Source organism: Puma concolor, chromosome C1, assembly GCF_028749965.1.
Source record: "Puma concolor isolate L17-30 chromosome C1, mPumCon1.1.hap2, whole genome shotgun sequence".
Taxonomy (NCBI): Eukaryota; Metazoa; Chordata; class Mammalia; order Carnivora; family Felidae; genus Puma; species Puma concolor.
Genome location: NC_141674.1, coordinates 31,939,723 through 31,967,295, shown reverse-complemented (window position 1 = coordinate 31,967,295; position 27,573 = coordinate 31,939,723). Strand labels below are relative to the sequence as shown.

General features: G+C 54.5%; 2 protein-coding genes and 1 long non-coding RNA gene across 23 annotated transcripts in view; 2 read left to right on the top strand and 1 right to left on the bottom strand.

Annotated features, from left to right (window-relative positions):
- SCMH1 (Scm polycomb group protein homolog 1) overlaps window positions 1-17,201 on the top strand; it is a 187,893-nt gene extending 170,692 nt beyond the window's left edge. For 14 of the 18 annotated variants that reach the window (XM_086716630.1, XM_086716632.1, XM_086716620.1 and 11 more), the window contains 3 exons: window positions 7,280-7,474; window positions 14,749-14,975; window positions 16,024-17,201. In XM_086716630.1, the coding sequence (XP_086572756.1) occupies window positions 7,280-7,474; window positions 14,749-14,975; window positions 16,024-16,149 (548 nt within the window). In that variant the 3' untranslated portion in view covers window positions 16,150-17,201. The remainder of the gene's footprint in view (window positions 1-7,279; window positions 7,475-14,748; window positions 14,976-16,023) is intronic. The other 4 variants (XM_025931394.2, XM_086716619.1, XM_025931383.2 and 1 more) reach the window with 2 other exon arrangements.
- Window positions 17,202-20,729: 3,528 nt separating this feature from the next.
- Window positions 20,730-25,526, bottom strand: LOC147577954 (uncharacterized). The gene is made up of 3 exons (XR_015254638.1): window positions 23,266-25,526; window positions 21,457-21,647; window positions 20,730-21,149 (listed from the first exon to the last, which is right to left on the bottom strand). It is a non-coding gene; the product is annotated as an uncharacterized LOC147577954 (long non-coding RNA).
- On the top strand, window positions 21,844-27,311 carry SLFNL1 (schlafen like 1). Of its 4 annotated transcripts, XM_086716635.1 has the most exons (6): window positions 21,844-23,566; window positions 23,804-23,817; window positions 24,069-24,077; window positions 25,179-25,629; window positions 25,846-25,989; window positions 26,665-27,311. In XM_086716635.1, exons 1-6 carry the CDS (start codon window positions 22,805-22,807, stop codon window positions 26,785-26,787), a joined length of 1,503 nt encoding a protein of 500 aa, XP_086572761.1. In that variant the 5' UTR covers window positions 21,844-22,804; the 3' UTR covers window positions 26,788-27,311. The 4 variants fall into 4 exon arrangements, 3 of the variants coding, with proteins under 3 accessions (XP_086572761.1, XP_086572760.1, XP_086572759.1); XM_086716634.1 differs by lacking the exons at window positions 23,804-23,817; window positions 24,069-24,077 and having other exon boundaries at window positions 21,844-22,228; window positions 22,977-23,509; window positions 25,162-25,629; XR_015254637.1 differs by lacking the exons at window positions 23,804-23,817; window positions 24,069-24,077 and having other exon boundaries at window positions 21,844-23,509; window positions 25,162-25,629; window positions 25,776-25,989; window positions 26,665-26,771.
- The last annotated feature ends 262 nt before the right edge of the window (window positions 27,312-27,573 follow it).

The following is a 27,573-nucleotide window of genomic DNA, read 5'->3' as shown; positions in this document are numbered from 1 at the left end:
AGATGCCGCAGACCCAAGGAGATGGAGGAGGGGAGTGATGAAGAATGTTCCTGTTGACTGAATAGCATGTGAGACTGTGAGGGACAAAGGGGAGCGTGACCCGTGTCAGAGGAACCGGATGTGTGGTACAGCTGACATACACAGTGGAAGAGAGGCATGTGAGAGACGAGGCTGGAGCGGAGGCAGCAGCCTGGTCAGGAAAGCTCTAACTGACCGTATTGCCAGCTTTTTATCATTGAGCAGTGAGGACCCAGGGAAGGGACACAGTCACAGCGCTTCAGAGAGGTCACTCAGGATCCTGTGTGGGAGAATGGATTGGTACAGGGTGAGACAGTAGGCAGGGAGGCTGTCTGGAGGTTTGTGTGGGACTCCATGAGTCCTCTTAGATTTGGGGATAATCCTTTCCTTCGATACCCAAATCTAAATAACATCGAATGAACCCCCATCCCACATCATTCAGACTAGGGTTCCTGCTCTGACTCAGACTCCTGCAGACTCCTGCTCCTTCTTTCCCAGACCACTCTTATAGCTGACCATCCCTCCCTTAGGTGCTTTGCCCCAAACATTTGGTCCAATTCTTCATCCTTCATTTCCCTAAGGAAAATGAATACAAAAATGAATACAATTGTAATAAACTTGTACTGGAGTTTAGGGGGGTGGGGGAGAACTGCCACAAAGAACAGGAGGCATTTTAACATTTCTGTTTTATCTTAATGTTTATCTGCTGTTACAGGATGTATCCTATTGGCCTCATTCACCTTCGGCCTCAGCCTGCTGCCATTTCTGGGGCCCACTCTAGGTTTGGGGGATTTTCTTCTCTGTTCTCTATTCCGTCCATCCCATACCTCCTCCTTTTCCAGCTATCAGCAGGCAACTCCAGCTTAATACATTATGCAAAATAATTTTGTTTCCTCTTATCTCCAATTTCCCAGACTTTGTCTTTCAAAACCAAAACTATATAAATGTAACAATGTAATTATATAAATGAAAGAACCACATAGCCCACCCAGATCTTTACTTTCAACTCAAAGAACAAAGACAAAAGCTGTTGGTAGAGAGATTTGTTCCATCTATCCCGTGTTCTCTTTTTTCTGCCTTCATGTGGATTAATCCAGTTTTTTTATGATTTCTATTTCCTTATTGGCTTATTAGCTATAACGAATTTAATTCTTTGTTTTAGTTTAGTGATTGCTTTAGTTTATATTATACATTTTTTACATATCACAGTCTACCTAGGAGCCATAGTCTTACCACTTCACATATCGCATAAGAACCTTACAGCTGGTACACTCTCCCCGTCTTCTGGCCTTTGTGCTATTGTTACCATACATTTTACTTTTACATATATTGTAAATCCCACTATACATTATTATTTTACTTTAAATAGGTAATCCTCTTTTAAATTTTTCAATATAAAAAATATATTCTTTTAACATAAAAGAAAAAATTATTTTATATTTACCCTTTCATAGTTACCCTTTCTGGTATTCTGGTACTTTCCATTTTTTTAGTGTAGAGCCAGAGTTTCGTATCTTCTCCCTGCTGAAGGACTTTCCTTAACATTTCTCAGAGTTACAGTCTACTGGACACAAATTCTTTCAGTTTTGTATCTTTGAAAACGTCTTTTGTTTTTTGGGGGGTTTTTTTGGTCTTTGTTTCTGAAAGATACTTTTAAAATTGACTCTTTTTTTGTTCAGCACTTTTTAAAAGATGTCACTCCATTGTTTTCTGGTTTGCATTGTCTCAGATGAGAAGTCTGCTGTCATTCTTCTTTTTGGTCTCATGCTGTTCCCACCCCCCTCCACACCCCCCCAGGGTGCTTTTAAGGTTTTCTGTTTATTATTGGTTTTTAGCCATTTGACTATGCTGTGCTTTGGTGAGGTTTTCTTCATGCCTCTCGTGCTGAGAGTCCCCTGAGCTTCTTGGACATGTGGGTTTACAGCTTTTTATCAAATGTGAAAAACTTTCTACCATTCTTTCTTCATATATATTTTCTTCACCTCTTCTTTGGAGACTCCAATTAGACATATATGAGTCTCCTTGAAGGTTTCCCACTGTTTAGTGATGCTTTTTAAATATTTTCAGCCTTTTTTCTGTGCGTTATTTTGGATAAATTCTGTAGCTGTGTTTAAGTTAGCTAATCTTTTCTTCTACAGTGTCTAATCCACTGTTAATCCATCTCATGTATTTTTATCTCAGACATTGTGTTTTCATTTCTAGAAGTTTGACTTGGGTCTTTTTATGTCTTTGGTATTTTTGCTTAACCTACATAGTCTTTGCTCTGTCTTCCTGAGCATTTGAAATCTAGTTGTAATCACCTCTCCAGAGCTCTGACCCATGAACTATAGCTGCCTTGGCCTATCTGGACTCAGCCCCATCTCCTCAGCTCAGGGAGCTCACCGGCTCTGTCTAATCTTCCCCTGCCTCCACTGTGGCCTGGAAACACTCTAGACAGTGAGCTGAGAGCAAGCCTAGGGCTCACCTTTTTTTTTTTTTTTAATTTTTTTTTTTTTGCAACGTTTATTTATTTTTGGGACAGAGAGAGACAGAGCATGAACGGGCGAGGGGCAGAGAGAGAGGGAGACACAGAATCGGAAACAGGCTCCAGGCTCTGAGCCATCAGCCCAGAGCCCGACGCGGGGCTCGAACTCACGGACCGCAAGATCATGACCTGGCTGAAGTCGGACGCTTAACCAACTGCGCCACCCAGGCGCCCCGGGCTCACCTTTTTTGTTACCCCTTTTCAGGAATCACTGTCCTGCACTACCTGATGCCCAGTGTCTGAAAATGGTTATTTCATGTATTTTGTCTTTTTGTTTTCAGTTCCAAGAAATCAGATATGCCTAGACCCTGCTACTCTGCCTTAGTGGAAATCCAAAATGTATCCTAAAGCCAGGTACATCTTATCAGTCTACTGCCTTTGCCATTATCCTCTCTCTCTTGGCCTGAGAGGTCCTTTCTGGCCTATCTGGTCTCCTCTCTCGTTCCTCTCTGCTCCATTTTCTACCTAATAGCCCAAAGGGTATTCTTCAGGCATAAAGGAGCTTATGGCATGCCCTAACCTAAAACTCTGTAGTGGCATTCTAATACACTGACAGTAAAATCCAGGTGTCCTACTCTGGTTTGCAGTATTCTGCATCATCTGGTTCTTGCCTACCGTGCCAGATTCATCTCTTCCTTCCATATATTTTAGCTACACTGTTTTTCCTCATTTCCCCAAATATTCCAAGCTGTTTTTCTACTCAAGGTCTTTCTATAAGTTACCAGGCAGCAGCCCTTAGCCATTGTACCAGGAGACCTACAGCAGATGATTAAGTTCTACCTAAGCCGTGTCAGCTCCTTGGCCCTTTCCACAGAATTCTCTGCGGGTGAGGGGCATCCTGGGTCATGTTCCTATCCTTTGCAGTTTTGCAATTTTTCTTGGAGATCAAATGTTTAGATAATGCTTGGGATTCATCGGGGCTGCCAGCGAACCCTAAAACCAAGCACATTGTTTAGCATACCTCTACTTGGACTCTTCAGACCACAGCTGTTTAAACATCATCTTGTCGGGGTGCCTGGGTGGCTCAGTCGGTTAAGCGTCCGACTTCGGCTCAGGTCACGATCTCGCGGTATGTGAGTTCGAGCCCCGCGTCGGGCTCTGTGCTGACTGCTCAGAGCCTGGAGCCTGTTTCAGATTCTGTGTCTCCCTCTCTCTCTCTGACCCTCCCCCGTTCATGCTCTGTCTCTCTCTGTCTCAAAAATAAATAAATGTTAAACATCATCTTGTCAAGGAGACCTCTCAAGGTCTCCTCATCTAAAAAAGCCCCCCTTGTTATTTTCTGTCTTAATACCCTATTTGCTTAGTAATATTTACAATAGTTTCTAATTTTTTATAAGCTTGTATTTTGTCATCCTTCCCACTAGATTAATTATCCCTTGAGGGAAGGGACAATATCTGTCTTTTTCATCGTTCACAGTATCCGTCTCCCTGTCACGTAGCAAATATCTGATAATATTTGCTGAATTAAAGTGTAATAGAGGGTGTAGGACACGTAGTTCAGAGGACTTTTTTTTCATGAGGCAGACTTAAGCATACACAGGAACTGTAGTAGTCTCTGGGTCTTGTGTTGGCATAAGAATTTTCCTAGAAAATTCTAGAAATTCTTAGAAAATTCTAGTTTCTTTCATTTGTTTCACCCCAGGAAGGGGAAAGCACAGTTGTGAGCACAGATTCCTTGAATCCCAGAAATGGAAAGTGGTCTAGAGATGATCTAGTGTCTAGCCCAACAGATCGGGTGGTCATCTGACTTCTGCTTAAGTGCTCCCAATGACAGGTTGCTCACCATCACCTTTGGCAACCGATTTTATTGCTGGGCATTTCTGATTGCTACAGTGCCTTCACTTTTGAGCCCAAATCTGTCTTCTTATAACTCCTGCCCCCTGTTTTACTGGCTGCCTTTCAGAAGATCCAATCTGCCTCCAGTTCTCTTCCCTTCCCATGACTGTCCTCAGGTTATTTGTCACCCCTGACTTTTCTCCAGATCATGCATTCGTGGGCTCTTTCTCCTTTGCATGATTTCTAGACCTCCCCCCACCATTCTTGCCATCCTCCCCTAGGAACTCTTGTTTTTAGGGTAGCCTTACAAGGTGAGACTCCAAAAAAATCTGCTTCTGACTGGAAATCAGTGCATAATGAAAGGCCTTTATCTGTCTGTTTACCTCTGCATACCCCCTCCCTAGCACAGGAGCTAGTACTCAAAGGATGCTCAACAGATGTTTGCTGAATGAAGGAATGAGCTCCTTCCCATGCTGACTGTTCTTATATCTCTAACACATGCACAGCAAATTTCATTTAAATTGACCATATGAGATTGTCTTTTTAAAAAATTTTTCTTAATGTTTTATTTATTTTGAGAGAGAGAGAGACAGAGAGACAGAGTACAAGCAGGGGAGAGGCAGGGAGAGAAGGAGACACAGAGTCTGAAGCAGTCTCCAGGCACTGAGCTGTCAGCACAGAGCCCGACGTGGGACTTAAACTCGTGAACTGCAAGATCATGACCTGAGCCAAAGTCAGACACTTAACCGATTGAGCCACCCAGGTGCTCCTTAGCGTCTTTTTATAGATGGGCAAACTGAATCCCAAGAAAAAGGCAGAGATCAGTGACCAGTGGTAATGCCAGAAATAGAACTCAAGTCTTGCAGCCCTAACTTCTGACCCTGGGCCAATGGTTGCAAAGCTCCTTTTAGTAGTAGAACTCCTTTTTGCAAAGGCAGGATTATATGAAAACTCTGGGGTATAAAAGTTAAAACCAGAGCTGTTTTGCTAGAACCTGGGGTGAGACCCAGAGGCCTACTCACTTGGCCTCCCTCTGGAGGCCCTCGGGGATCTGTGGAGCACAGTTTGAGAGCACTGCAGTCTTCTTTGCTGCACTGTCTTGCTGAGGCAGCCTGGCCCTCGTCTGATCAGCCTTAAGTAGACGAGGCTCTCCCAGGGCCCTCCCAGGCATGATTCCTCATCTGTCCACTGCCTCTCTTTAGGAGAGCTTTAATGACCTGGCCTGGTGCCGTTGCCCCTGTCCCAGTGTTCAGGCCCCTCAACTCAGACTCCAGGCCTCCACTGCCATTCGCAGTGTCGCTGAGAGGAAGAGACGCTGACTTGCATCAGCAGCTGGTGAGCCCCCCATACTGTCCTGCTGACGCTTCACACGCTAGTTCGGGTGAGGCAAGTTGTGCTGTCCGCGGTTTTCGCCAGGTAATGAGGGCTCGAAAGGTGCATGCAGAAACTAGATTTCATCCTTTTCCCGAGTTACTGCAGAGAATGTAGGCTTGCCGTAACTCTGAGTGAAGGATAAATAAAATAACTCCCCACCTTGGTAAAGTCCATCTCATTCCATTTTCTCATTTGATGTTCTCAGCATGAGAGAGAGGGATTCCCCCCCCCCCCCCCCCCACCTTTTACAGATGAAGCTGGCGCTGAGAGGACAGACAGCTTGCACGGGGTCAAATACCTGGAGAAGGGCAGGAGCCCAGGTGTAGAACCCAGGCCTCCTGTTTGCTGGCTTGGAGTCCTGTGCTTGTCTCAAAAGTGGGACACTGCTGTGGTCCCCTCTCCTGGAAGATAGGAATCTGAAGGCTCGTCTGCCTAAAGGGGTGGGCTGCGGTCCAGGTCCCCAGAGACTTCTCTCTCCGGGACCATTGCCGGGGTAGGGCTTTGTCAGTCACACTCCCGAGATTAAGGGCAAATAGCTGGATTTGACTCTAAGCCCCCGGTTACCCCGCAAGTTCAGGTAGTAGAAAGTAGTCCTAAAATCCTAACCCATCTTGCCATAGAAGTCTTATCGTGTGCCAGACCGTGTGTTTGACTGTAGTGTTGATCACAGGCCTGAGTGAATCCCAAACGTTACCTGAACAGCCGACCTCTAAGAAAAGCTACAAAGGATGGGGGCGGGGGGTGGCCCAGGACCCAGCACTCCTCCTTTAGGCAGAGATGATGTGAGCAGGGCTGAGGAACTGACTGAGTGTGGGCAGAGCCCAGTCACGAGAGGGAGTCTGCTTCAGGTTCTGGAGTGCACTCATTAGGGGCTGCTGCCCAGCTGAGGGGCTGGGCCTCAGAGGAAGGGGGCTTCCCATGTTCTAAATGAGGAGAGTGCGGTTCTGAGAGAAGCACCTTGTCTACCCAGTGCCAGAGCCAAGTTCTAATCCAGATTCTGGTCTCCACGGCCCTATTCTCACCGCCGCATAAGCCCAGCTTCCTTGGGGTAGTTCTGTTCCACAAGGCAAGTACGAAAGGAGGGAGGGAACCAAGGAGCAGACCCTTCATAGACAGGCTGTTAGTTGGGCACTGAGGAGCGTTTCTGAGATGTCTTGCTGGCTGAGGGAGGTCACCTATTAAAGTGTCCTCATCTAAGTAACCATACCTCTTCTCCAGCACCCCTGTCCCCTGCACTAGCATCTCGTGTGTAGGGAGGCAGCCTCTTCCTAAAATAGTTCTATTTGTTTTAAGGTTCTCCTTATCCAGAAAAAGCTTAAGACATCCAGACCACAAGAAACTTCAAAGACTGTCTAATCTAAAAGGAAGAGTCCCTAAGGAGATACAAGTCCAGAGAATGGCACTGGGCTTGACTAAGGTCACCTAGTGAGAGCCAGAGCCATGCCTAGTACACAGGCCTCCTGAGATAGCCTAGAACTTTCTGTCTTGCTGCCTCTTGCTCCATCCAAACAGGTACCTGGGAGGCCAGCGCCCCGGCAGTCCTTCTAGACTAGTTCCTGCTCTAACTCTGGTTTTACCGTTTTCCAGGTGAAAGCTTTGTCCTGGGGAATAGTCTGACCCGGTCCTTGGAACCACACTCAGACTCCATGGACTCCGCCTTGACTCCCACCAACCTTGTCAGCAGCTCCCAAAACCTTCGAACCCACGGGTACCGGCCTCTGCTTCCATCTTGTGGCCTCCCACTGAGTCCTGCCTCGGCTGTGCGCAGGCTGTGCTCCAGGGGTAAGCTGACTGCAGTTCTGGCCCTCGCTCTTCCCTTCCTTCCTCACTGAGCGCTGGCTGCCCCCTGCCTGGCAGTTGGACGGGGTCCAGACTTACCATTTGTGTCTAGCTAGGCACCAGGGAGGCATCTGGAGCTCTGGGATTGGCTTGACAACAGTGGAAACTAAGAGCCAAAGACTCGAGCCAAAGGGACAGGGAAAGGTACACCCATTCATTTATTAGCCATTCATTCGAAGACCATCTGTGTTCAGCATGGGGATGCAAAAGTCAATCGCTTCTGGTCCTCAGAGTGTTCACAGTCTTAAGGGAGAGACAAATACTTCAACACAGTTGTAAGACATATCTTGAGTACAGAGATGTGCTTTGGATTGTATGAAAACTGCAGAAAGAAGAACACCTAACCCAAGCTCGGTATCCAGGGGAAGCTTCCTTGAATTTTTTTTTTTTTTAACGTTTATTTATTTTTGAGAGAGAGAGAGAGAGACAGCATGAGCAGGGAAGGGGCAGGGAGAGAGAGGGAGATACAGAATCCGAAGCAGGCTCCGCGCTCTGAGCTGTCAGCACAGAGCCCGACGTGGGGCTCAAACTCACAAACCATGAGATCATGACCTGAGCCGAAGTCGGACACTTAACCGACTGAGCCACCCAGGCGCTCCTAGGGGAAGCTTCCTTGAGAAGGTGACACCACCCTGTCCGAGACTTCAAAGCTGTGAGCGGTGAGATCAGGAGTAGTAGGGGAGGGAGAGCTTTCCAGGAAGAGAGCATAGCGGAACAAGGACAGAGGGGTAAGAACTGGTACAGATGGTGCACATGGAACTGCATGCACTTCGGTATCGCTGAACATAAAGTGTGATACTGGGACTTGAAACAGAAAAGCCTGGAAAGGTCAGGGGGCTGCTTCACAGAGGACCCAAAGCTGTGGAGCATGATGGAGTCTGGAGCGGATCCTGCAGGCAGTGTGAAGCTGCCGAAGGCTTTTAATTAGCGGCGAGACCTAAAGAGTCTTGGGTTTTCAACAGATCATGTACTACTGTGTTGAGGACACATTTGAGGAAGGACAGACTAGAGAGGCCACTTAGGAGGTTGGGGAGTGGGCCAAACCAGAACAGATAAAGGCCTGGATTAGAAAAGTGGTAGATAGTTTATAGAAGAGCAAATGGGTTAAAAAACTATTCACGAGGGAGATACAGTCAGATTTGAGGATAGTGAGAAAGAAGGGAGGAGGAATGTCTCCTTGGTTTCTAGATGGGGTGGCAGGGTGCCATTCAGTGAGAGAGGGGACCAGCCGTAGAAAGACAGGGAGGGAGCCCACAGGTCATCTAGGTGACCTCCACCAGGCAGTGGCTCTGCAGGTCTGATTCTCAGGGAAGACAACTGAACTGAAGATAAATGTTTGGGAGTCATCGGCATACAGATGGTAGTTGAAGCTGTAGGGTGAATGCCAGCCACTTCCCAGGAGTGTATGGGTAGAATGAAAAGAACAGTTGACCAAAGGTGGAGTCCTGGGGACCAACAAAGTTCAGGAGGTGGGAGCAGGAAGAAGATCCCAGGAGACGACAAAGAAGTAGTCAAATGCGAGGAAAAACAAAATCTGATGTTGCAGTGGCCAGGATTACAGAGAGCATTTCAAAGAGAGCGCACCACAACAAAGATTTGGCAACTATCTGTCGGAGGTGGTGATTAGTGGGTAATTGACGACCTTAGCAAGAGCAGCCTCAGAGGTTGTGGAGGGCGATGAGGGCAGATAGCATGGTGAGGTACTAAAGAGGGCTTAAGAAAAAGAAAAATGGTGACCTACAAAAGAAGGTCTTCAAGAGTGGGAGCGCCCCGATGTGTTTATCAGCAGACAAGTTGTGCCTTCCAAGAAGAAGAAATGAAGAATATAGGAAAGAGAAGAGAGTAAGGCTGTGGGTGTGGTGCGGTGGGAAGGGTTAGGGACCCAGGGCATAGAAAAATGGGTTGGCCTTAAGCCTTGTTCTTTGAGACTGGAGGAAAGATTGATGGTGGCCATGAGTGAATGGGGAGAGGGCGAGTAGAGAAGGGCTTAGGGCAGCTCCCAGACTGGACTGGTCAAGAGCAGACAGGGGGAGGGGCGCCTGGGTGGCGCAGTCAGTTAAGCGTCCGGCTTCAGCCAGGTCACGATCTCGCGGTCTGTGAGTTCGAGCCCCGCGTCAGGCTCTGGGCTGACGGCTCAGAGCCTGGAGCCTGTTTCCGATTCTGTGTCTCCCTCTCTCTCTGCCCCTCCCCCGTTCATGCTCTGTCTCTCTCTGTCCCAAAAATAAATAAACGTTGAAAAAAAAAAAATTAAAAAAAAAAAAAAGAGCAGACAGGGAGAAATGGAGCAAGGAGAAGGGACTGGCTTTCGGGAAACACTGAAGGCCCCGCTGTGCTTGGAGACTTGTCTGCCATTTTGCCAGAGATGTGGTTTTCTTCTGTGGTCTTAGAAACCTAGATGTGGGAATGAGAAAAGACTGTCTGTGGATGAAAGTTTCACATTGAGGTAGAAGGGCAAGAGGGCCAGGGAGTGGGGGAGCTGGAGGGACAGCCGTTTAGACCATCAGCACTGGACCGGGCCAGGTAGGGAAGAAGAAGCAAGGCTGGGACAAGGCTGAAGGATGGGGAATTGTGAGTCTGCTGGGCTAAATGTCTCTGTGACATAATGGGTTTAGTGGACTGAAGTCCAGGACAGTTACAGACATGGGAGGTTGGGGTCAGAGAAAGGGATGTTTACGTTTCTGAAGTGGATTTGTTCCAAGTGATGGCAGGAAGCAGGCAGTGGCCTTGGCGGGAGGTATTTGAAGCAGAGTGGAGGTGAAGGTCACTGGAGGCCAGGTGGGTGACTGAGTGCCTCTGAGGATGAGGACAGGAACCGGCTGGAGCAGGAGGCTGTGACCGACATACCGAGCAATCTCCATCTCACAAGGGGTAGAAGCCCAGAGGTCTGTAGGCGACAGTGAACAGGACGAGCAGGTGGCTGGGCACATATCTGGCCTCTGATGAACATGAGCTTTCATAGGAGAAAGGCCTAAAAGTGGCCATGGAGAGACGGGAAAGTGCCACCTCCACACTCCCAGCCCCCGGCGTGTGGAACAATAAGAAGATTCCATTGACAGGGCCTGCCGTGGAGAGAAGTGGCCTCAGGAGAGAGAGTTTTAGGGAGACCGAGTGGGGGGAAGAAGCCAGGCCGTCACCCAGCAAGGCGGTGCGGGGCATGGGCAGCGCTAAAGTCCAGGCAGAGCCGCCAGCTGATTTCCCGCCTTGAGTCTTGGGGGAGTCGTCTCACCTCTCAGGTCTCCACACCCCTCTTTTGTGCACTGGACATGGTGATAGGGACCTGGTCTTTTCACAGGAGTGTGACAAGGATCAGATGGAAGCGGGGATAAGGGATCACTTGGGAAGCTTAATCACCCCCCAGGTGTGAAGGGATTCCGTCACCGTCCTCCCTCCCGAGGCCCTCTCTGTTGGGAGTGCTGCTTGATGGCTGCCCCATGCGCCACTGGCCTGAGATGTCACTCTTGTCTCCGGGCACCTCCTCTCTTCCTTTGGAATGCGTGTGAGCCTGTTGGCCAGGTCACGGTCTAAATCTCTTGTGATCCCGTAGAACCTCATACGGCTATGAAGGATTCCATTTGGCACTAGAACTGTTTGTCCCGAAGAATTCACATGTTGAGTCTGTCCCCTCTTATTTCACTAATCGAGGATGAGTAGGCACCGGTTTACTAGTCTGGCCACCTGCCTTAGATGTGCCTCACCTGCCTTAGTCATTCTCAGACTGAGACCCTCTGCCTTCCTTGAGGGGTAACCACCAGCTCTCATCGGGCAGTGGGAGAGAATCCCGCTGTCGTCTGTGTGCAGAAATGGGGATAGGAGAAGACAGATCCAGGGCACTGACTTGTCTTCTTCCTAGCTGTGTGGTCTTGGGAAAGTCACTTCACTTCTCCGGGCCTCAGCTCCCTCATCTCTAAACAGAAGATGCTGCTGCTTCCCTCAAAGGCTGTTTTAAGGGTCAGATGAGCTGACAGTGGCAGGTGGTGGGGGTTCTTCCTACTGTTCACTCTTCCCGACATCCACCACTACCACCTGCTGCACGCCACAGTCGTCTCTTGCTTGGACTGGTCTCCCTTCTGCCCTCCCCCGAAGCCCAAGTCTATTCACACGGGCTCTGAGAGCGATCCTTTCCACTGTAAGTTGGTTCCAGTCACTCCTCTGCACAAAACCGACCTACTTCGCTCAGAAAAGCCAATGGTGGGGCGCCTGGGTGGCGCAGTCGGTTAAGCGTCCGACTTCAGCCAGGTCACGATCTCGCGGTCCGTGAGTTCGAGCCCCACGTTGGGCTCTGGGCTGATGGCTCAGAGCCTGGAGCCTGTTTCCGATTCTGTGTCTCCCTCTCTCTCTGCCCCTCCCCCGTTCATGCTCTGTCTCTCTCTGTCCCAAAAATAAATAAACGTTGAAAAAAAAATTTAAAAAAAAAAAAAAAAAGAAAAGCCAATGGTTTTTTCGGTGGCATCGAGGTCCTGTTATGTGCACCACCATGCCCCCTAGCCCATCACACACACTACCTCTCAGAGGTTATCTCCTACCACTCTCTCCTCATTCGCTCAGCTCTGGCCCACAGGCCTCCCGGCTTCACCGTAAACATGCCAGTCACCCTTCTGCCTCACGGTCTGTGCTCAGGTGTCATCATTTCAGAGCTGTCTCTCCCGACCACCATATAAATTAGCAACTTCCTGCCACTTGTCCTCCTGGGGTGTGTTGGAACAGGAGGAGGCTGCCAGACAAACTCAGAAATACGTAGTAGCATCAGATGTGTGAATATGTGCGTGCGTTTATGTTTATACGTGTATAATGTCATTGTGTGTGTGTTTGGTTCTTAGCTCCCCTAGGTCAAGGAATTGGCCGAGATGGTCCAGGGACACGTCCATGAGTATATCTTCTCTCAGTTGTCCGTAATCTCTGCAGCCGGTCTCTCTGTCAGTGTCACAGTGCACTGTCAGGGCAGGGAGAGGTGGCTGACTCAGAGCCCTCTCCAACTTCCTGTCTACCACCGCCTCTAAAAAGCCATTGGAATTTCTGTGGCGATCGTCACCCTGCTTGCCCTGGCACACTTCTCCCCTCATCTGGTCAGTGCCCAGCTACGAGTTGGAGATGTAACTCCCCGGAGTCTCTTCCCCAGGGAGCAGGGGCTGGGCCAAGCCAAATGTGCTTTGACTTTTAGACCTGGGACCCACCCAGAGTGAAGGGAAATGGAGGAGATTTTTAGCCTTTGCAAGAGACAGTTGCCGAGTACAGCCTTCTGCCCTCCTAGGTGGGTTTCAGCTCGCCTCTCAGCTGTGTGACAGGCATCTCCTGAGTGGTGAGGATACAGACGTGAACGAGGCAAGGTCCCTGCCTCAAGACAGACAGTCTGGTGGGGGAGCCAGAAAAATACACAAGTAACTATTATGTAGGGTCATTCGTTCATTTAACAAACCTGTCTGAGCGTCCACTATGGCTGCCCAGGCCCTCTTTTATGTCCTGGAGACTGTGAAAGGAAACCACCGCCCCCCTGTGTGTCTGTCTCCCTTACGCCCAGTACTCCATTCAACATGACTTCCCCTCTGACACCACACGTGCAGCTCTCCCCACACCAAACAATTGTGCCACACCACCTGGGTGTCCTACAATTTAACTCAACTCTGACACTGTGTGAAGAGAGCATCAGATCCCATCGGCTAAGGGTTCGGTCCCACAAGCCCCCTGCCCCACGCCACCAGAGGCCAGTCGAAGGTCCGGGATGTCACCCGTGCTTCTGACTGGCCGACTAAATCAAGGGTTCCCACAGTCACCTCCTTGGGTTCACTCACGAAAACTTACTAGGTTACCAGCTTTCTGTAACCAGAGACAACTCAGGAACAGCCGGATGGCAGAGCTGCCCAGGGCGAGGCATGTGGGAGGGGGCACCAGCTTCCATGCCCTCTCCAGACACACAGATCCCACACCTCCATGTGTCCACCAACCAGGGGTTCTTGCCCTCCGAACCCCATTGTTTGGGGTTTTTACAGAACCTTGATTACAGAGGCACAATCAGTTAAGTCATTGGCCACTCTCCTCCCCAGGGAGGTTGGCAGGCAACCCCCATCCTTTAGGGACTTTCCAGAAGTGACCTCAGGAACATGCTCAGGTGTGGCTAGAAAAGGCTTGTTGTGAATAACAAAAGGCACCTTTCTTTCTCTCACCATTTAGGAAATTCCAAGAATTTTAGGAGTTCTTGCCAGGGAACAGGACAAAGACCAAATATGTGTGTTTTTCTTATTAAAAGTCACAATATCACAAAGAAATAGGGCAGAAAATAGGAGAAGACAGTAAACATAAATACATGAAAATATTTTAGGTAGTGATATGTGCTGAGGGAAAAGGAGATAATTGGATTGATAGTGGCTGTGTGGGGAATGGAATATTTTTGCTAGAAGGTTGGTGAAGGTCTGTGAGGAATTGATGTTTGAGAGAAGACCCAAATATTGAGAAGGAATCAGGTATGCAAAGTCCTGGGAAAAGCACATTCCGGACCGAGGAAATTACAGGTCAAAGGATAAAGGCATAGCCTATTCGAGAAGCAGAAAGCAAGCTAGTGTGTCTGGAGCGTGACAAGGAAGGGGTGGGGTTAGGGGGTTGAGATGCAGTCAGAGGCAGAAAGGGCCAGATGCTGCAGTACTTTCTAGACCATGCATGGTAAGGAGTTCAGATTTCGGAGAGTCCAGATCCCACGGGGGAAATGGGAGGAACTGTATTTGAGCCAAGGTTGAGATAAAAGCTCTAAGCAGTGCACTAAATTAACTGAGATTCCTAGCAGCCAAGGCAAGACTATTTTCTGCCTGTGCACTATTAGGCTGTAGCAAGGTTAGCTATTCTCCAGGCCTTGGAAGAGGCACAGAGTATTTTCCACCACTTTTTTTCTCCCTAGACCCCAAATTAGATTTGGCTCTAATCTTGCCCATCTGCCAAAGTCTATCTAGAAATGGTCCCCAGAGCCAAGGTAAAAGCAGCCTTACCCACCAGAACCCCAGCGAGCCCAAGTAATCCCCTCACTCATTGTTCCCGCTGACTTTGGTCCAGGCTGAACCACAGCCTTAATGTAAAATTTCTTCTGGCCCTTTCCAAAATCAGATCTACTCTTAAAGAACAAAGATTTGACTTAAGAAGAGTCTCAGATCCTCATCCCTTTGTGGAAAAACCCTTCCCTCCCTCAGCCACCTCCAGTTGCTCTGCTCTGGCACTAACGTGAGCCTCACCCACAGGGCCATCGGGACGTGCCAAGGAGAGTGGGGATGCGTTACAAACCAGTCCCCACCCGTTATGGCAGGTGCCCTCCTGTCCTGCAGGGTCGGACCGATACCTGGAAAGCCGGGATGCCTCGCGACTGAGTGGCCGGGACCCCTCCTCGTGGACAGTAGAGGACGTGATGCAGTTTGTCCGGGAAGCTGATCCCCAGCTTGGACCCCACGCTGACCTCTTTCGCAAACACGTAGGTGCCCCCGCCTGACCTCTCCTGTGTCCACTGGGAGTCTTGCTTCGGCAATTTGTAGACTCTTAAAGGCCCCTCGAGACTAAGCACGGGAGACACCATGAAAACAGAGACGATATCTCAGGTCTCCAGCCGCCCTTGTCCGGCACTGAGCTCAGCCCCCTCCTGCAGTGTACGTCTGACTCAGCCACATTCCTGCTGGGTGCGTGGCCTGTGGGCTCAGGCCTGGGGAAAGGACTCTCCTCTTTTCCTAGACGTGTGTGCTCTCCCATCTGCCTGCCTTGGCCTGAGAATCGGGGGCCTCAGCCCAGGTTAGAGTCCCCTGCCACCTGGCCCCTACTCTCCAACCTCATCAGCCCCCATCATGTCCTTGTTCCTCTGGGAACCGCCACCATCTCTTCAAGTGACCATTTGGCTGTGTAGCCAAGCACCGCTCCTGACTCGCCTGCGGTGACCATACTCCTGATTTGGGCACAAACCCGTTTCCCAGCAGCCCCTGCTGCTGGGTGCTGTTCTACCCATTGGGTGCTCAGAACAGATGTGCTCCCTTTCATCAATCATTCCAGTCTTTCATGCCATTGGGTCTGGGGGTGCTCTTAGGTCCGGCCTGAAGGTCTCACAGTGGCTCAGCAAGTGCCTGCTCTGGGTCTGTTTCACACAGAGGGGCCCCTGCTGCTCAGGAAGGAAGATGACTCACGGAGTGACAGTTGAGGGCCAGTTTATAAAACCAGTCTGGGAGAGGGGACGAGCACAGGATGGGGGAGGCTTACTGGGAGACATGGAACCTACCCGGGCCGGGCCGTCAGCAGCTGCGAGGGTGGGGAAGCACCTCAGGCAGCAGGGAAGGGAAGCCAGCATGAGCTCCTGTGAAGAGCGCACCTGCTGGGCTCAGTAGCAGATGTGGGGCCGGCAGCAGAAGCTGTGGGAACAGGTAGGCTTTAGCGGCACAGCGTGCTCACTGGGCCCCGCGTGCCTGGGTGGCTTTCATCAGAACCTGGGTGGTCAGACCCACCAGGCCTCTGATGGTGCCTCCCCCCACCCCCGCCAGGAGATCGATGGCAAGGCCCTGCTTCTGCTGCGCAGCGACATGATGATGAAGTACATGGGGCTGAAGCTGGGGCCCGCGCTCAAGCTCTCCTTCCACATTGACCGGCTGAAGCAGGGCAAGTTCTGAACCGGGAGACGCCGCCCAGACAACTGCGGGGTCCTCCGGAAGGGGTCGACATTCTTCTCCCCGGAAGGAGGGCCAACAGTCTGCTCCGGGCGCCTCAGTGGGGCTCAGGGCCGCCTCAGGACTCCAGGAGGCTGTGTGGAGCCACCACTGCTCCCCCTCCTGCCAGGATACGTCCTTCCATGAAGGACTGAGGAGGGGGGAGTGTGGGGCCCAGGGCTGGCGCTGCTCTTGCCCTCAGCCCTGCCTCGGCTCTGAGGCCCCTCTGTATTTATTTCTCAAGCCCGCTGGCCTTTCAGCGGGCGTTTAGACTGAACACCTTCCGGGTGATGGAGGAAGGGGCTGACCTCTGAGGCCCCAGAAGACTGGGCCCTGAATTGACACTCGTGCCCAGTTCCCCTGCCACCTGCCGGGCCTGGTGTGGCACCCCATTGCCCCACAGCTCCCGCCACCTCCTCACAAGAGCTCCAGACTCCAAACTCATGGTGCAGACCTCTACCTTTTTTAAAAAAAGATCTTTTCTTACTGTTAATTTATTGTTTCTGGCACTCGGGCAAGCCCTCCGGTTCATACTCCTCCCGCTCCAGACACCGGGTTTCAGGAGGTGAGAGACTGCCCTGCCCCGGTCCCAGAGAGGCATGGGCTCTTCTCAGACCACATCACCCTGGAGCGCTTGCTCTGTGGGGTGGACAGATCCCTCAGGCCTTGACCGTGTACCCCTCAGCTTGGGGAGAAGAGAGTGTCTGCCACCTTCCCCTCCGCCTCCAGGGGCGCTCTGCAGCCCCAGGCCTCCTCTGTGGGGATGGGAGTCCCCCGCCCACACCCGCCCCCACACAGCTCCCTGCCCTGGCCAGAACTGCTGCCGAAGAAGGTCAGGCCCCCGGATTTTAGGCCACAAAGCCCGTAAGGCAGATGGGAGGGAAGGGTCTCCCGGCTGGAGTCTGGTTGTCCCCTCTCCATTATCCAGATGCTTCCTTTGTGAGCAGGTCAGCTGCGCCCGCTGCCATCTGGACTTCTTTTATGTCAATTTGTTTATAAATAAAAACCAATATAGATGCCTGTGTGGTTTTAATCAGTCGGCGGCGCACTGCACCTCCAGTGGTGGAGCACTCACCGTTCTTGGTCCTGGCTCCCTCGTCCTTAAGTGAGGCATGTAGACAAGGTGATCCCCAAGAGTTCTCCCGACCCCAGCAGTCCCTGAAGAGCAGGCCGCCTGCCAGATGCCCACTGGGAAGGCGGCGTGGAGTCCGTTCTCTGCCCTCAGAGGGCTCCGCTCTGGTGTGGCTAGACAGCAGGGAACGCGGCAGCTACGCGGAGCCCAGGGGGAAGAGCCGTGTTTGGGTCAACAGCTCCAAGAGCCTCCATGGCCGGGTTCGTCCTCCTCCTCCTCGTCGTGGGGCGAGGAGATGTGCGGGCCAGCCAGCTGGCATGGTACCCGTTGTGCCGACGTGGGACCCCGTTTCTATGGGGGTCACAGGAGGGGGCAGCAGCGACATGCAGGAAAACCTCACGATAGCTGCCACTCTTACGTCACCGAGGGTCCCGGGAACTACTCCACAGGAATTAGAATCGTCTCGTTAAATCTTCACGGCAAACCCATTTTACAGATGAGGAAGCGCCAAAGCAATCGTTTGAAGCCAAGTAATCTGACGCCGAGGCCAAGGCTGAGGTTCTAGCCAGTCTCTTTATTGTGACGCTTTGGGCGGGTCACTTCACTTCTTTGGGCCCATGTGGTATGAGGGTTTCAGATGAGACCAGAGGGCCCTCCCAGCGCTCACCATGGCTGGTTCAGACGTGGTGACTGACTTGTAACCTGTCTTCCACTTGGCTCCTGTGGGTTCTAACCGTGGTCCCTGGGATGCCGTCACGGCCAGGGCTGCCGAACCAGAACAGGACCGTTCTCCACAGGCTCCTGGGCACCGGGGTGGCAAGCTGTGCTGTTCATTCACTGCCAAAGAGGGCCTCACTGAACCCCCACAATGAACTTAACGGTGTGCCCCTTCCCCACGAGACACGGGGACAAGCCAGGCACACTGCGGGGTTGCACCTTACGGAGCGAATCGGCGTCCACCCCACTTGCCTCCCAGTCTCCAAGAGCGTACGCTTGTGCTGACACACTTGGGCTGAGTGGTTTATGTCCTGCATCTCACTTCAACCTCCCTACAACCCTCTAGAACGACCGTGTTCCTCCCATCTACAAGTGCGAAACTGAAGCTTGGAGAGAGCTCCTTGGCCCAAACTCCACAGCTAATTAGGGGTGCCTGTCACACCCTCCTGGGGCCACCGTCTCGGATCCTGCTGACCAGAGTCAAGACCCACCTTGAAGTCTGTCAGGCACCATCACCCGCCCGCAGGACAGCATGAAGCAGTCCTCCTCGGTGGGGTAGTCCTGGCAAGGCCCGCCATCATCCAGGTGACAGCCCAGGTGGCAAGAGGATGGGGCACATCGGGGAGCCATGGGGTTCACCTTGGCTTAGCATCACACCCCGAGGGAGCAAGAACTCCCCAGTTCGTCGGCACAGCTACTCCACAGGCATCGCTTCCGGGTCCCTACAAGGGACGTGCCCCATTGAGTCACGGCACTGAGGAGGCCCAAAGTGGCTGGTCCAGATAATTTACAGTCCGTTCCTGCCATGAGCAACATTGCCTTGAGACAGCTGACATTCCCCTTTCATCCGGCTTCCCGAGGAACAGAACTAGAAAGGTACCCGTGTGTCAGATTCTGTAGGAGGTGAGAAGATGGTTACCCCTTCGCTCTACTGCCCTAACTTCTGGGGTCAGGACTGCAAAAAAGACTTTTGAAGTTGTTTCCCAAAGCCAAGCCTTTTTTTTTTTTTTTTTAATATTATTTATTTTTGAGAGAGCAGGGGAGGGACTGAAAGAGACAAAGGATCCAAAGCAGGCTCTGCACTGACAGCAGATGTGGGGCTCAACCCCACCAACCGTGAGATCATGACCGGAGCCAAAGTCAGCTGCTTTAACCGACTGAGCCACCCTGGTGCCCCCCAAAGCCAAGCCTTCTGATAGTGACCCAGAGTCCTGCGGAGAAGCTGAAGTGGCCTCTGGCATCCCCAAACACCTGCCGGGCAGGCGAGACCACTCCATGAACCCCCAGTAGTCCAGCTGCCCACAAAATGAGAACACATCTGGGACTGGGGGGGGGGGGGGGGGTCACAGGCCCCCCGGCACCAGCTTCACGTGCCACACTCGCCACCACAAGGAGAGGGCATTGACTCCGGTGCTGAGGAGCAGCAGGAGGTTCATGTGCTTCAGGAGAGGACGGAAGAGTCCTGGCTCTACTGAGGGCTGAATGGTTTCAGGAACTGTCTGCCCCCTCCCCACCTGTGGCCCCTCCCTGCTGCTGGCCACACGGTCCCTGTCACCTCCGCGTTGTCAGGCCGTTAGTCCTGAGCAGGAGCCTCCGCAGCATCCCTCGGTGACATCTTTGTGAAACAACCTGAGATCTCTGGGGTGTGGCTCTGGTCGTCCGAGTGGACACTGTTTCTACCCTCACACCGATGCCATGATCCCTGCTCAGGAAGAGCCGTAAGGTGACTCCCCCCTCCTCCCTGCAACTAACGCTAAAACCTTGGAGAACATTCTTGCCTCGGAGAGCCCAGACACCCCTCCCCTCATCGTCCCTCAGCTTTTGGCAGCCTCCTTGCCCTAAGTCACCTCATTCTATCAGGAAGCTCCACAGCTGGAAACCTCTAGACCAGGGACCACGACAGCCACGTGTCACACACTGTGCATCTGTGCCGGGCCTGCGACACCAAAGCCACTGCAGGTGCTTCCAGCGACCCACAGCTGACAAGTCCCAGGGTAAAGACACAGGACCCAAGACACCTGTGGGTAGCTGGGGCTGGACCCCGCCAGAGGTGGGCGGGAATCAGCAGGCAGATGCCCACACGCAAGGGGAAGGTTCCAGATGGGCTGGAGCGCCACCGTGGGGCCCAGATGGCAAAGGCTGGGTCCATACCACTTCTCCCCCGAGCTCCCGAGTTTGCTCTCCGGACATCCTGTCCTCTCCCACATGATGGCTGAGCTCAGTTCTGGCCTCTGCCCCTGCCCCTCTGCTCCTTGGCTGGCCTCCCTGGGCAGTCAGCGCAGACACCCGTTGTTGATGTGGTTTCGGGGATCGTGGCCGTGTGGGGCCACCAAGTGGACACTCTCCGGATAACACGGGAAGAACCTTATCCATAGCTTCCCTCTCCCCCTCATCTTTGGGTCCACCTCACATTCTTAATCTTAGATTCAAGAGTTTTTTCCCTCTAGTGCAAAGTAGGGTTTGTCAATAAGGCCACAGACATCCAGTGAGGGGACTACAAGGGGCTGCTTATCCCTAACACCGGACCTGTGTCTGCCACCGGCCGGGCCACCTGCGAAGTGCCATCAGTACTGTTAGAAAGCCCGATGCTGTAAGTAACCCAGTGATATTGCAGCACATTTCAGTATTTAAGACATCACTTTGTAAATGTATTCAGTGCTTACAATGACAGTTTTTACTCCCCCCCCCCCCAAAGGAAGTGGAACGGATGTTCATTTCACGTAAGGTGGTTAAAGATCCCAGGGAAATTAGTAATGCAGGTGTTTAAAGAGACCCCCAGTAAGAGTGGGGAGAGCTTGGGCACAGATCAGCCTGGAAAACCTCACGCAAAAGGCTGCCTGATAGCAAGGCCCCTGGAGAAGTGAGTCACGTCCTCTGGTTCACATGTTCACATGTTCCGTCCGTCAGGGCGCCTCTCCTGGCCAGCCACGACCCCACGTAGCCTTCTTCTTCGGCAGCTACAGCCCCTGCTGCGTGGTTGCCGTGAGAGCAGCTCGTGTTGGCAGAGTCTAGACAGGCCTGAAAGAGAGGAGGGGGAGCATGGGGAGCTCACAGCCGTCATGTCGGGGTGGGCACGGGGAGGGCACCTGCCAGGCTCTTCCAGAGCCTCACGCTGCGCCTGACGGCCTCGGTCTCCTCTCTGGGCTTCCCCAGCCAAGCCTCTGCCTCAGTGTCCCTGAGGGAAACAAAACTCCATTAGCATCTCCAGAACGGCTGCTCAGAGAAGGGAAGCACCCTGCTGCCCCCAGCCTCCCCAGTCTGGAGCATCTGCCTCCACACTCACCACCCCCCAACTCAGGACTTCCAGAAGCCGCGTGGGAACGAGCTACCTACATCTGCATAATGAAAGCATTTACCAAACCCCCCCACCCACTGCAGAACAGATTTCTGCTTTTAATAAAGGCTGTGTATCACCCATGTCTTGGCCCCCATCAAACAGTAGGTGACAACCCTGTCCTTGAAAAGAAGTGGCAAATCTTGACCTATTTTTCAGGGCTCCGGCCGGACAGCAACCTCCGTCTCTGGCATGGAGCAGGGGGCCTGGGGTCCGGGGCAGCCCTGGGCCCAGCGGCGTGTGCTCAGATCCGTCTTGGGAGTAGCTGGGTCATCAGTGCTCAGTGGAGCCTGGGATTGGTCACGAAGGGGAAGATGCGGACTCGTGGCACCGGAGGACCTGCGTGGTCACGGTTTGGGGCAGGGACAGGAGAGACATTACAGAAGGAGGAAGTACGTTCTCAGCCCCTGGACTCTGGGAGCTGCCCAGACGGAGCCACACAGCCCAGCCATAGTGTGTGATAGTGTGTGTTCACTACCTTGGGGGTCGGGAACGGGGCGGGGGGGGGGGGGGGGGAGGAGTTTTCCTGATTGACTTCCCAACCTGGGGGCCTGAGGCCGGCCAGGAAGTCATTGTTGACTCCTGTGAGATCACAGAGGTGGTTGTGCAGGCCCCGCCCACTTCCTGCAGCCCCTGTTCTCCCTGCCTGCCACGGAGCCCCCAAGATCCCCCCCAAACCAGGGAGCTGCTGGCCAGGGGTCAGGAGTCTGTGGGAGCTGAGGGCGGGCACCCCCCACACTCCACCAGGAACCCTCAGGACATGAGGGTCATAGGCCTCCCTTTTCCTCCTGTTCCTGTTTGCCCTGAATGCCCCCACCCAGCCGTGCTGGTCGCCAGGCCCTGACTGTCTCAAGGATCCAATCTGAAAAGATGCAGGCGGGTGGTAGCTGCCACCCAGAACGGAGGCCGGGTGTGTGGGGGTGAGTGGAGGGCTCCTGTAGGTTCCGTCTGTGCACAACTCGGGCATGAGGCCCCTGGCCCTGCGGGAGCGGGCGTCCTTAAGGGCGCCAGCTCTGCCCCTCCTCACTTCTGCTCTCTGGACCCAAATCAGAGGATTCGGTCTTAGATCAGGAGTTCTTAAGAAGGGCCGTGAGCCTCCTCAAACTGGAAGGCCGTTTTTCTGGGGAGGGGCCAAAGCTTTCATCAGTGTCCCCTGCTCTAAAAACCCTCTGGCCCAGCCCTGTTTCAGAGCCTCTGCTGGGCTCACACCAGGCTCAGACGGGGCAAGAAGCTTCGGTGTGGCTGCTGCTGGTCCTCCAAGCCCCGGGTTAAAGCTTCCTCTCCAGAGTCCCCTTGAAAAGGTTTCCCTGGGGCCTGGAGGCAGCAGGGACCCCTGGGGGGCAGGAAACCCTGGGAGGCCTCCAGCCTGTGGACTGGAAGAGGAAAGACAGGACGTCTGGGGCCCACGAAGGGTTGTGGTGGGGCCCTCAAAGACCTGAGTTCTGGTCCCCTCGGCCCCTCTTTGGGCATATCCCCTCGGTCTTCCCTCCTGTAGAATGGAGGGGCAGGCCCACATGCTCTGCTGTCTGCCTCAGCCCTGGTTGACTCCCTTCTTTCCTGTCCTAGGCCTTGGGCTTGGGTGGGTGGCAGGCCCCTTCCGGCTGGCCCTCTGCCCTCCCTCCCTCCCTCTGGCTCTGCCCAGCCCCTGCCAATCTGTGAACCTCCCAGGAGCCTCTGCACCCCCTGAGTCCCCTGGGAGGCCCTGGGAAGAACAGCCAGCAGTAAGGAATCCCGGAAGCCCTTCTGAGGGAGACCTCTCCAGGGACCCCCCCCCCAGGAAGAGATCACCGCAAATGCAGGTGCAGCAGCCCCTCATGGAGCTCCCGGGCACGCCGCCCCTGCAAGAGGTCCCCAGGGAAGAGTCCCTGCCTGAGGACTCAGGCCTGCAGGTGACGCCCAGCACGCACATTCTCTACGTGGGCCACCTGAACCCCCAGTTCTCAGTGCCTGTGCTCACCTGCCTGCTGCGAGACGCCCTGGAACGGCTGGGGCTGCCGGTGGCACGGGAGCACATCGAGGTGGTGAGGCGACCGCGGAAGGCCTACGCACTGGTGCAGGTGACCACCCACAGGGACAGCCTGGCCTCCCTCCCCTGGCGCCTGCAGACGGCCGTGGAGGAGCACCAGATCCTCAAGGAGCTGGTGGCCCGCGGGAAGGAGCTGGTGTTGGGTGACGGCCGAGGGCCCTCGCGCGGCAGAGAGGTAAAGGGGGCGCTTCTGGAGCCACCGAGCCTGCAAGCCCCAGAGCCTCACCCGGGGGCGGGGAGAAGCCTGGGCAGGGGTGGAGGTGCGTCTTTGAGGAGCCAGGGGCAGATCTGCAAACCTGCGGGCTGCTACTCAAATGAGCATAGCCTGAGGCTGGCACTGCCTGCTGACTCTGGGGAGGCTCGCTGACCTTCACAGTTTGCCTCCAGCCTGGAAGCGTTTGGAGAAGGGCCAAAGTGTGGGGACTGCTCCCTGGGCCCTTCTGTATTCCATCCTCTGGGTCTGGGCCAGCCCGGGCCTTCAGGGTTTTCTCTTTGGCCCACCTCATCCACTCGGCTGGCCAACATCAGTGCCCGCTCCAGGCCAGGCTGCACAGCAGAAAGCAAAGGCTCGGCCCTGCCTTAAAGAGCCCTCATCTTTGAGCAGAGCCAGACAGAGCCAGTTACAGCGCTTCGGCAGCCTGGAGCCGTGGGAGGACACAGAGCTGTGGGGACAGATTCACAGAAGGGCTGAAGTCTAAGCTGGGACTCGGGGAGCGCAAGGTCGTTCTAGGCAGGGGGACACGGTGAGGGAGGATGTTGCATTTGCAGAAGGGCAAGCCTTTTGGTGCCGCTGGAGCTCGGGTTGAAGGCTGCTGGGGAGCTGAGGAAGAAAGCTGGGCCAGAGGGCAGGGGCCAGGAAGGGCTTCGAGACCGAAGCAGGGGGAGGGAGGGAAGGTGGGCCTTTATGGGGGATGGGAGGACGCAGTCAACTCACTGCAGCTGTGGCAGGACACTCTGTGAGACAGGTGATCTTGGTTTTCCTTTTCTTTCGGGATGAAAACTCCGTGGTGTTCAAATGGTTGCAGAACTGAACAGCTCTGTGACTGACATTTCAAGACCTGTGAGCCTGACTTCATGTTTGTGTGGCAGTTTCTCGTGTTTCTGAGAAACTGTTTCCTTTGGGAACTGCAGGGCTGGTAGGGATGCGCCCCTCACCACCATGCCCCAGCCCGCACGGCACTCCCAGCCCCGGAAGCCCCTGCTGGAGACTGGGAGGCAGCAAGGAGCCGGGGACAGCAGCAGAGAACCCAGTAAGGGAGGAGTGAGAATCTTCTTGCGTCCAGGGTCAGCAAGGAGGGTGGATGGGAGGCACGGAGGCCGTGATGAGGCCCAGAAGAGGCCGGTGGCCATGAGTCTGCTCATGCACAGAGCCCGAGAACAAAACAGAAACCACGGAAAGGGTCTCAGGAGGGCCAGAGGAGGGTTGAGATTCAGGACTGATCAGTGGTCCAGAAAGCGATAGGCAGGCATTTCAGGGAGACAAGAAGGGGGTTATCTGTTGGAATGATCTTGGCCCCGAGCCTCAGAGGCCAGTCTACAACCTAAGTGGGAAGAGATTGGCCTCCGGGGTTCTGGCCCCCGACCTGAGAAGGAGAACTCCTTGTCCTCACCATGCATACCATAGCCCAGCAGGAAGGAGCAGGGGCGGCTCAAACCCTTGACTCAGCAGGTTTCCAGCACTGGCTGCAGGACGGTGGGCAGTTAGGCCCTTCCGCCTGGGACGGGGCATTAGGATGCCCCAGCGGGCTGGGCCCCAGGCGGAAGGAGGTGTGTCCCGTCCCTCTTGTCCTGTCCCCCGAGGCTCCTTACTCTCACCCCTCACCCCAGCGGGAGGACAACAGCAGCCGGAGCCCGAGCCCCAGCCCTGCCAACGGCCCCCCGGCACGGGCCCCGCAGAGGTCCCAGGACCGGCCCAGCGGCGCACGCTCCGACAGCGCCATCGTGCACCAGGAGGTCCCGGGCCAGGAGCGCCTCTTCCAGGGCGCCTTCCTGGGCAGCGAGACGCGCAGCGTGGAGTTCAAGCGCGGCGGCGGCGAGTACCTGAGCCTGGCCTTCAAGCACCACCTGCGGCGCTACGCGTGCGCCTTCCTCAACGGCGAGGGCGGCAGCCTGTTCGTGGGCGTCGAGGACAGCGGCCTGGTGCGGGGCGTCCCCTGCAGCCACCGCGACGAGGACCGCGTGCGCCTGCTGGTGGACTCCATCCTGCAGGGTTTCCAGCCCCAGGTCTTCCCCGACGCCTACACACTCTCTTTCATCCCCGTGGTCAGCACCATCGCCTCCCCCACCCCCCTCAAGGTGAGCCCTGGGTCTGTCTGGCCCCCGCGTGATGGCCCCATTCGGCTCTGCTGAGCAGGGCTGGGGGGTGGAGGGTGGGGGCAGAGGGGGGCCGGGCAGAGTGACCGGAGAGGCCAGAAGTGCCCCCTTGCCCCCACGCCCACCAGGCTGCCCCAGGAGCCCGGAAGAGCCAGCCAGGTGGGATTAGCGACCAGAGTCACTGTCGCCCTGACCAAGGTGATCCGCCTGAGGGTGCACGCCCCCAGGGCCCAGGCCGAGCCGCAGCTCTATGAGACTGACCAGGGGGAGGTGTTCTTGCGGCGGGACGGGAGCATCCAGGGCCCGCTGTCTGTCCACGCCATCCAGGAGTGGTGCAAGCAGGTAAGCGGCTGGGGCGGGGGCAGGCCAGCAGTCCTGGCCATGCCATCGGGTTTCCCTCAGTGCTCCATCACCCGCAGGTACACGGGGGGGTGGGGGGAGCACTGAAGTAACCCCGCTACACCCCATGTTCCACCGCCGTGGGCTGGGGGAGCCGGGGCAGGGGGGTGGATGGAATCTTGAGAAGCTTTAAGACCACCCTGAAGACGGGGCCGTACTATACTGTATTTAGGGGAAGGCCCTTACAATGGGGGGCAGTTAGTGCTGGACAGAGTCCTAAGAAAAAGCCTTTCAAGAGGGAAACAGATGGCAGAAAAGCAGAGGAGAGCAAGGGGCTGGCGGAGAGAGGGAGGGACATGCCCGGGCGGCTCCTACCCAACCCTTGAGGAGGCCGGGCCCGGACGCTGGGATGCTGGCAGGCCCCTCAGGTCAAGCGGCTTCCCTCAGCCCCCAGGGTTGATTTGTCAGGGGTGATGGCATGGCCAGGAACCCGGCTCCCACCAAGCAGGGAGGGCTATGTGGTCCCCAGTGGCCTTGAGTAGGCCCCCCCCACCCCGGGCCCTCCGGGGCTTGCCTTCCTCCGTCAGTTCAACCCTGGGTGGAGGGGGCAAACCCGAGGCGGCACCACCTCAGGCCTCTGCTTGTGGGGTGACCCCACCCCCCCCACACACACCGCAGAAGTGGGTGGCGGAGTTGCGCACGCTGCAGGAGAGGGTGAAGGTGCTGACGGCGGAGAAGGAGCAGCTCCGGCAGCAGCTGAAGCAGCAAGGACCCGGCTCCCGCACCTGCTGCGTCCTGTGAGGGCCCCGGTCGGCGAGCAGGGCCGGGCACCGACAGGCCAGCTCTCCCTGGCAGATGCAGGATTTCCTGTCTGAGCCGAAGTCCTCCCTTTAAAACCCATCTGGGCTGTTCAGAGGTGGACGGGAGCGCGACCATCCTCGCTCCTTGGACAACCGCACACGCACGGGCTTCAATCCCGAGCGGACCCCCGTCTGTGTAGCTGGGAAACTGCTCTTAGCACGATCCGCAAGGAACCTTCCTTCCGGAAAGAACTGGTAGAAACTTGGCCAGGGCGATCGGAGGGCTGAGCTGTGAGGGACGGTCCTACTTCCTCAGAAGCTCCCTTTGCCCAGCCCGGGGTCTGCGACTCCAGTGGCGAGACGGGGCCAGAAAGGAATGCGTCATACGGGGAAAGCCCTTCTGCAGATGGCCAGGCACGCTCAGTAACCGTGCCTGTAGGGCAAACAGGCCACCCTGCAGCCACCACCCCGGGCTTGCTGGAACTTGTGACTGTCAAAGCTCTTTAATAAATTACATGCACCCTGGGGCAAGAATGGTTCTTTTCCGGCCGGCCAGCTGGCTGCAGCTGAGCCCTGAGCCCCGTGCCCAGACCACCTCTGTCCAGGAGGCTGAGCCAGCCCCGAGCTCCTCCCACACGGAGCTATGGAGCCTGGATGGTTGCAATCCATTCCAGCTTTGCCTTAAAGACCGGGTCCCCTGAGGCAAATTGCTACCTCTGTTCAGTTTCTTCATCTATAAGACAGTGAAATGGACTGGGGGCAGGAGCACTTATCATCAGAGCCACGC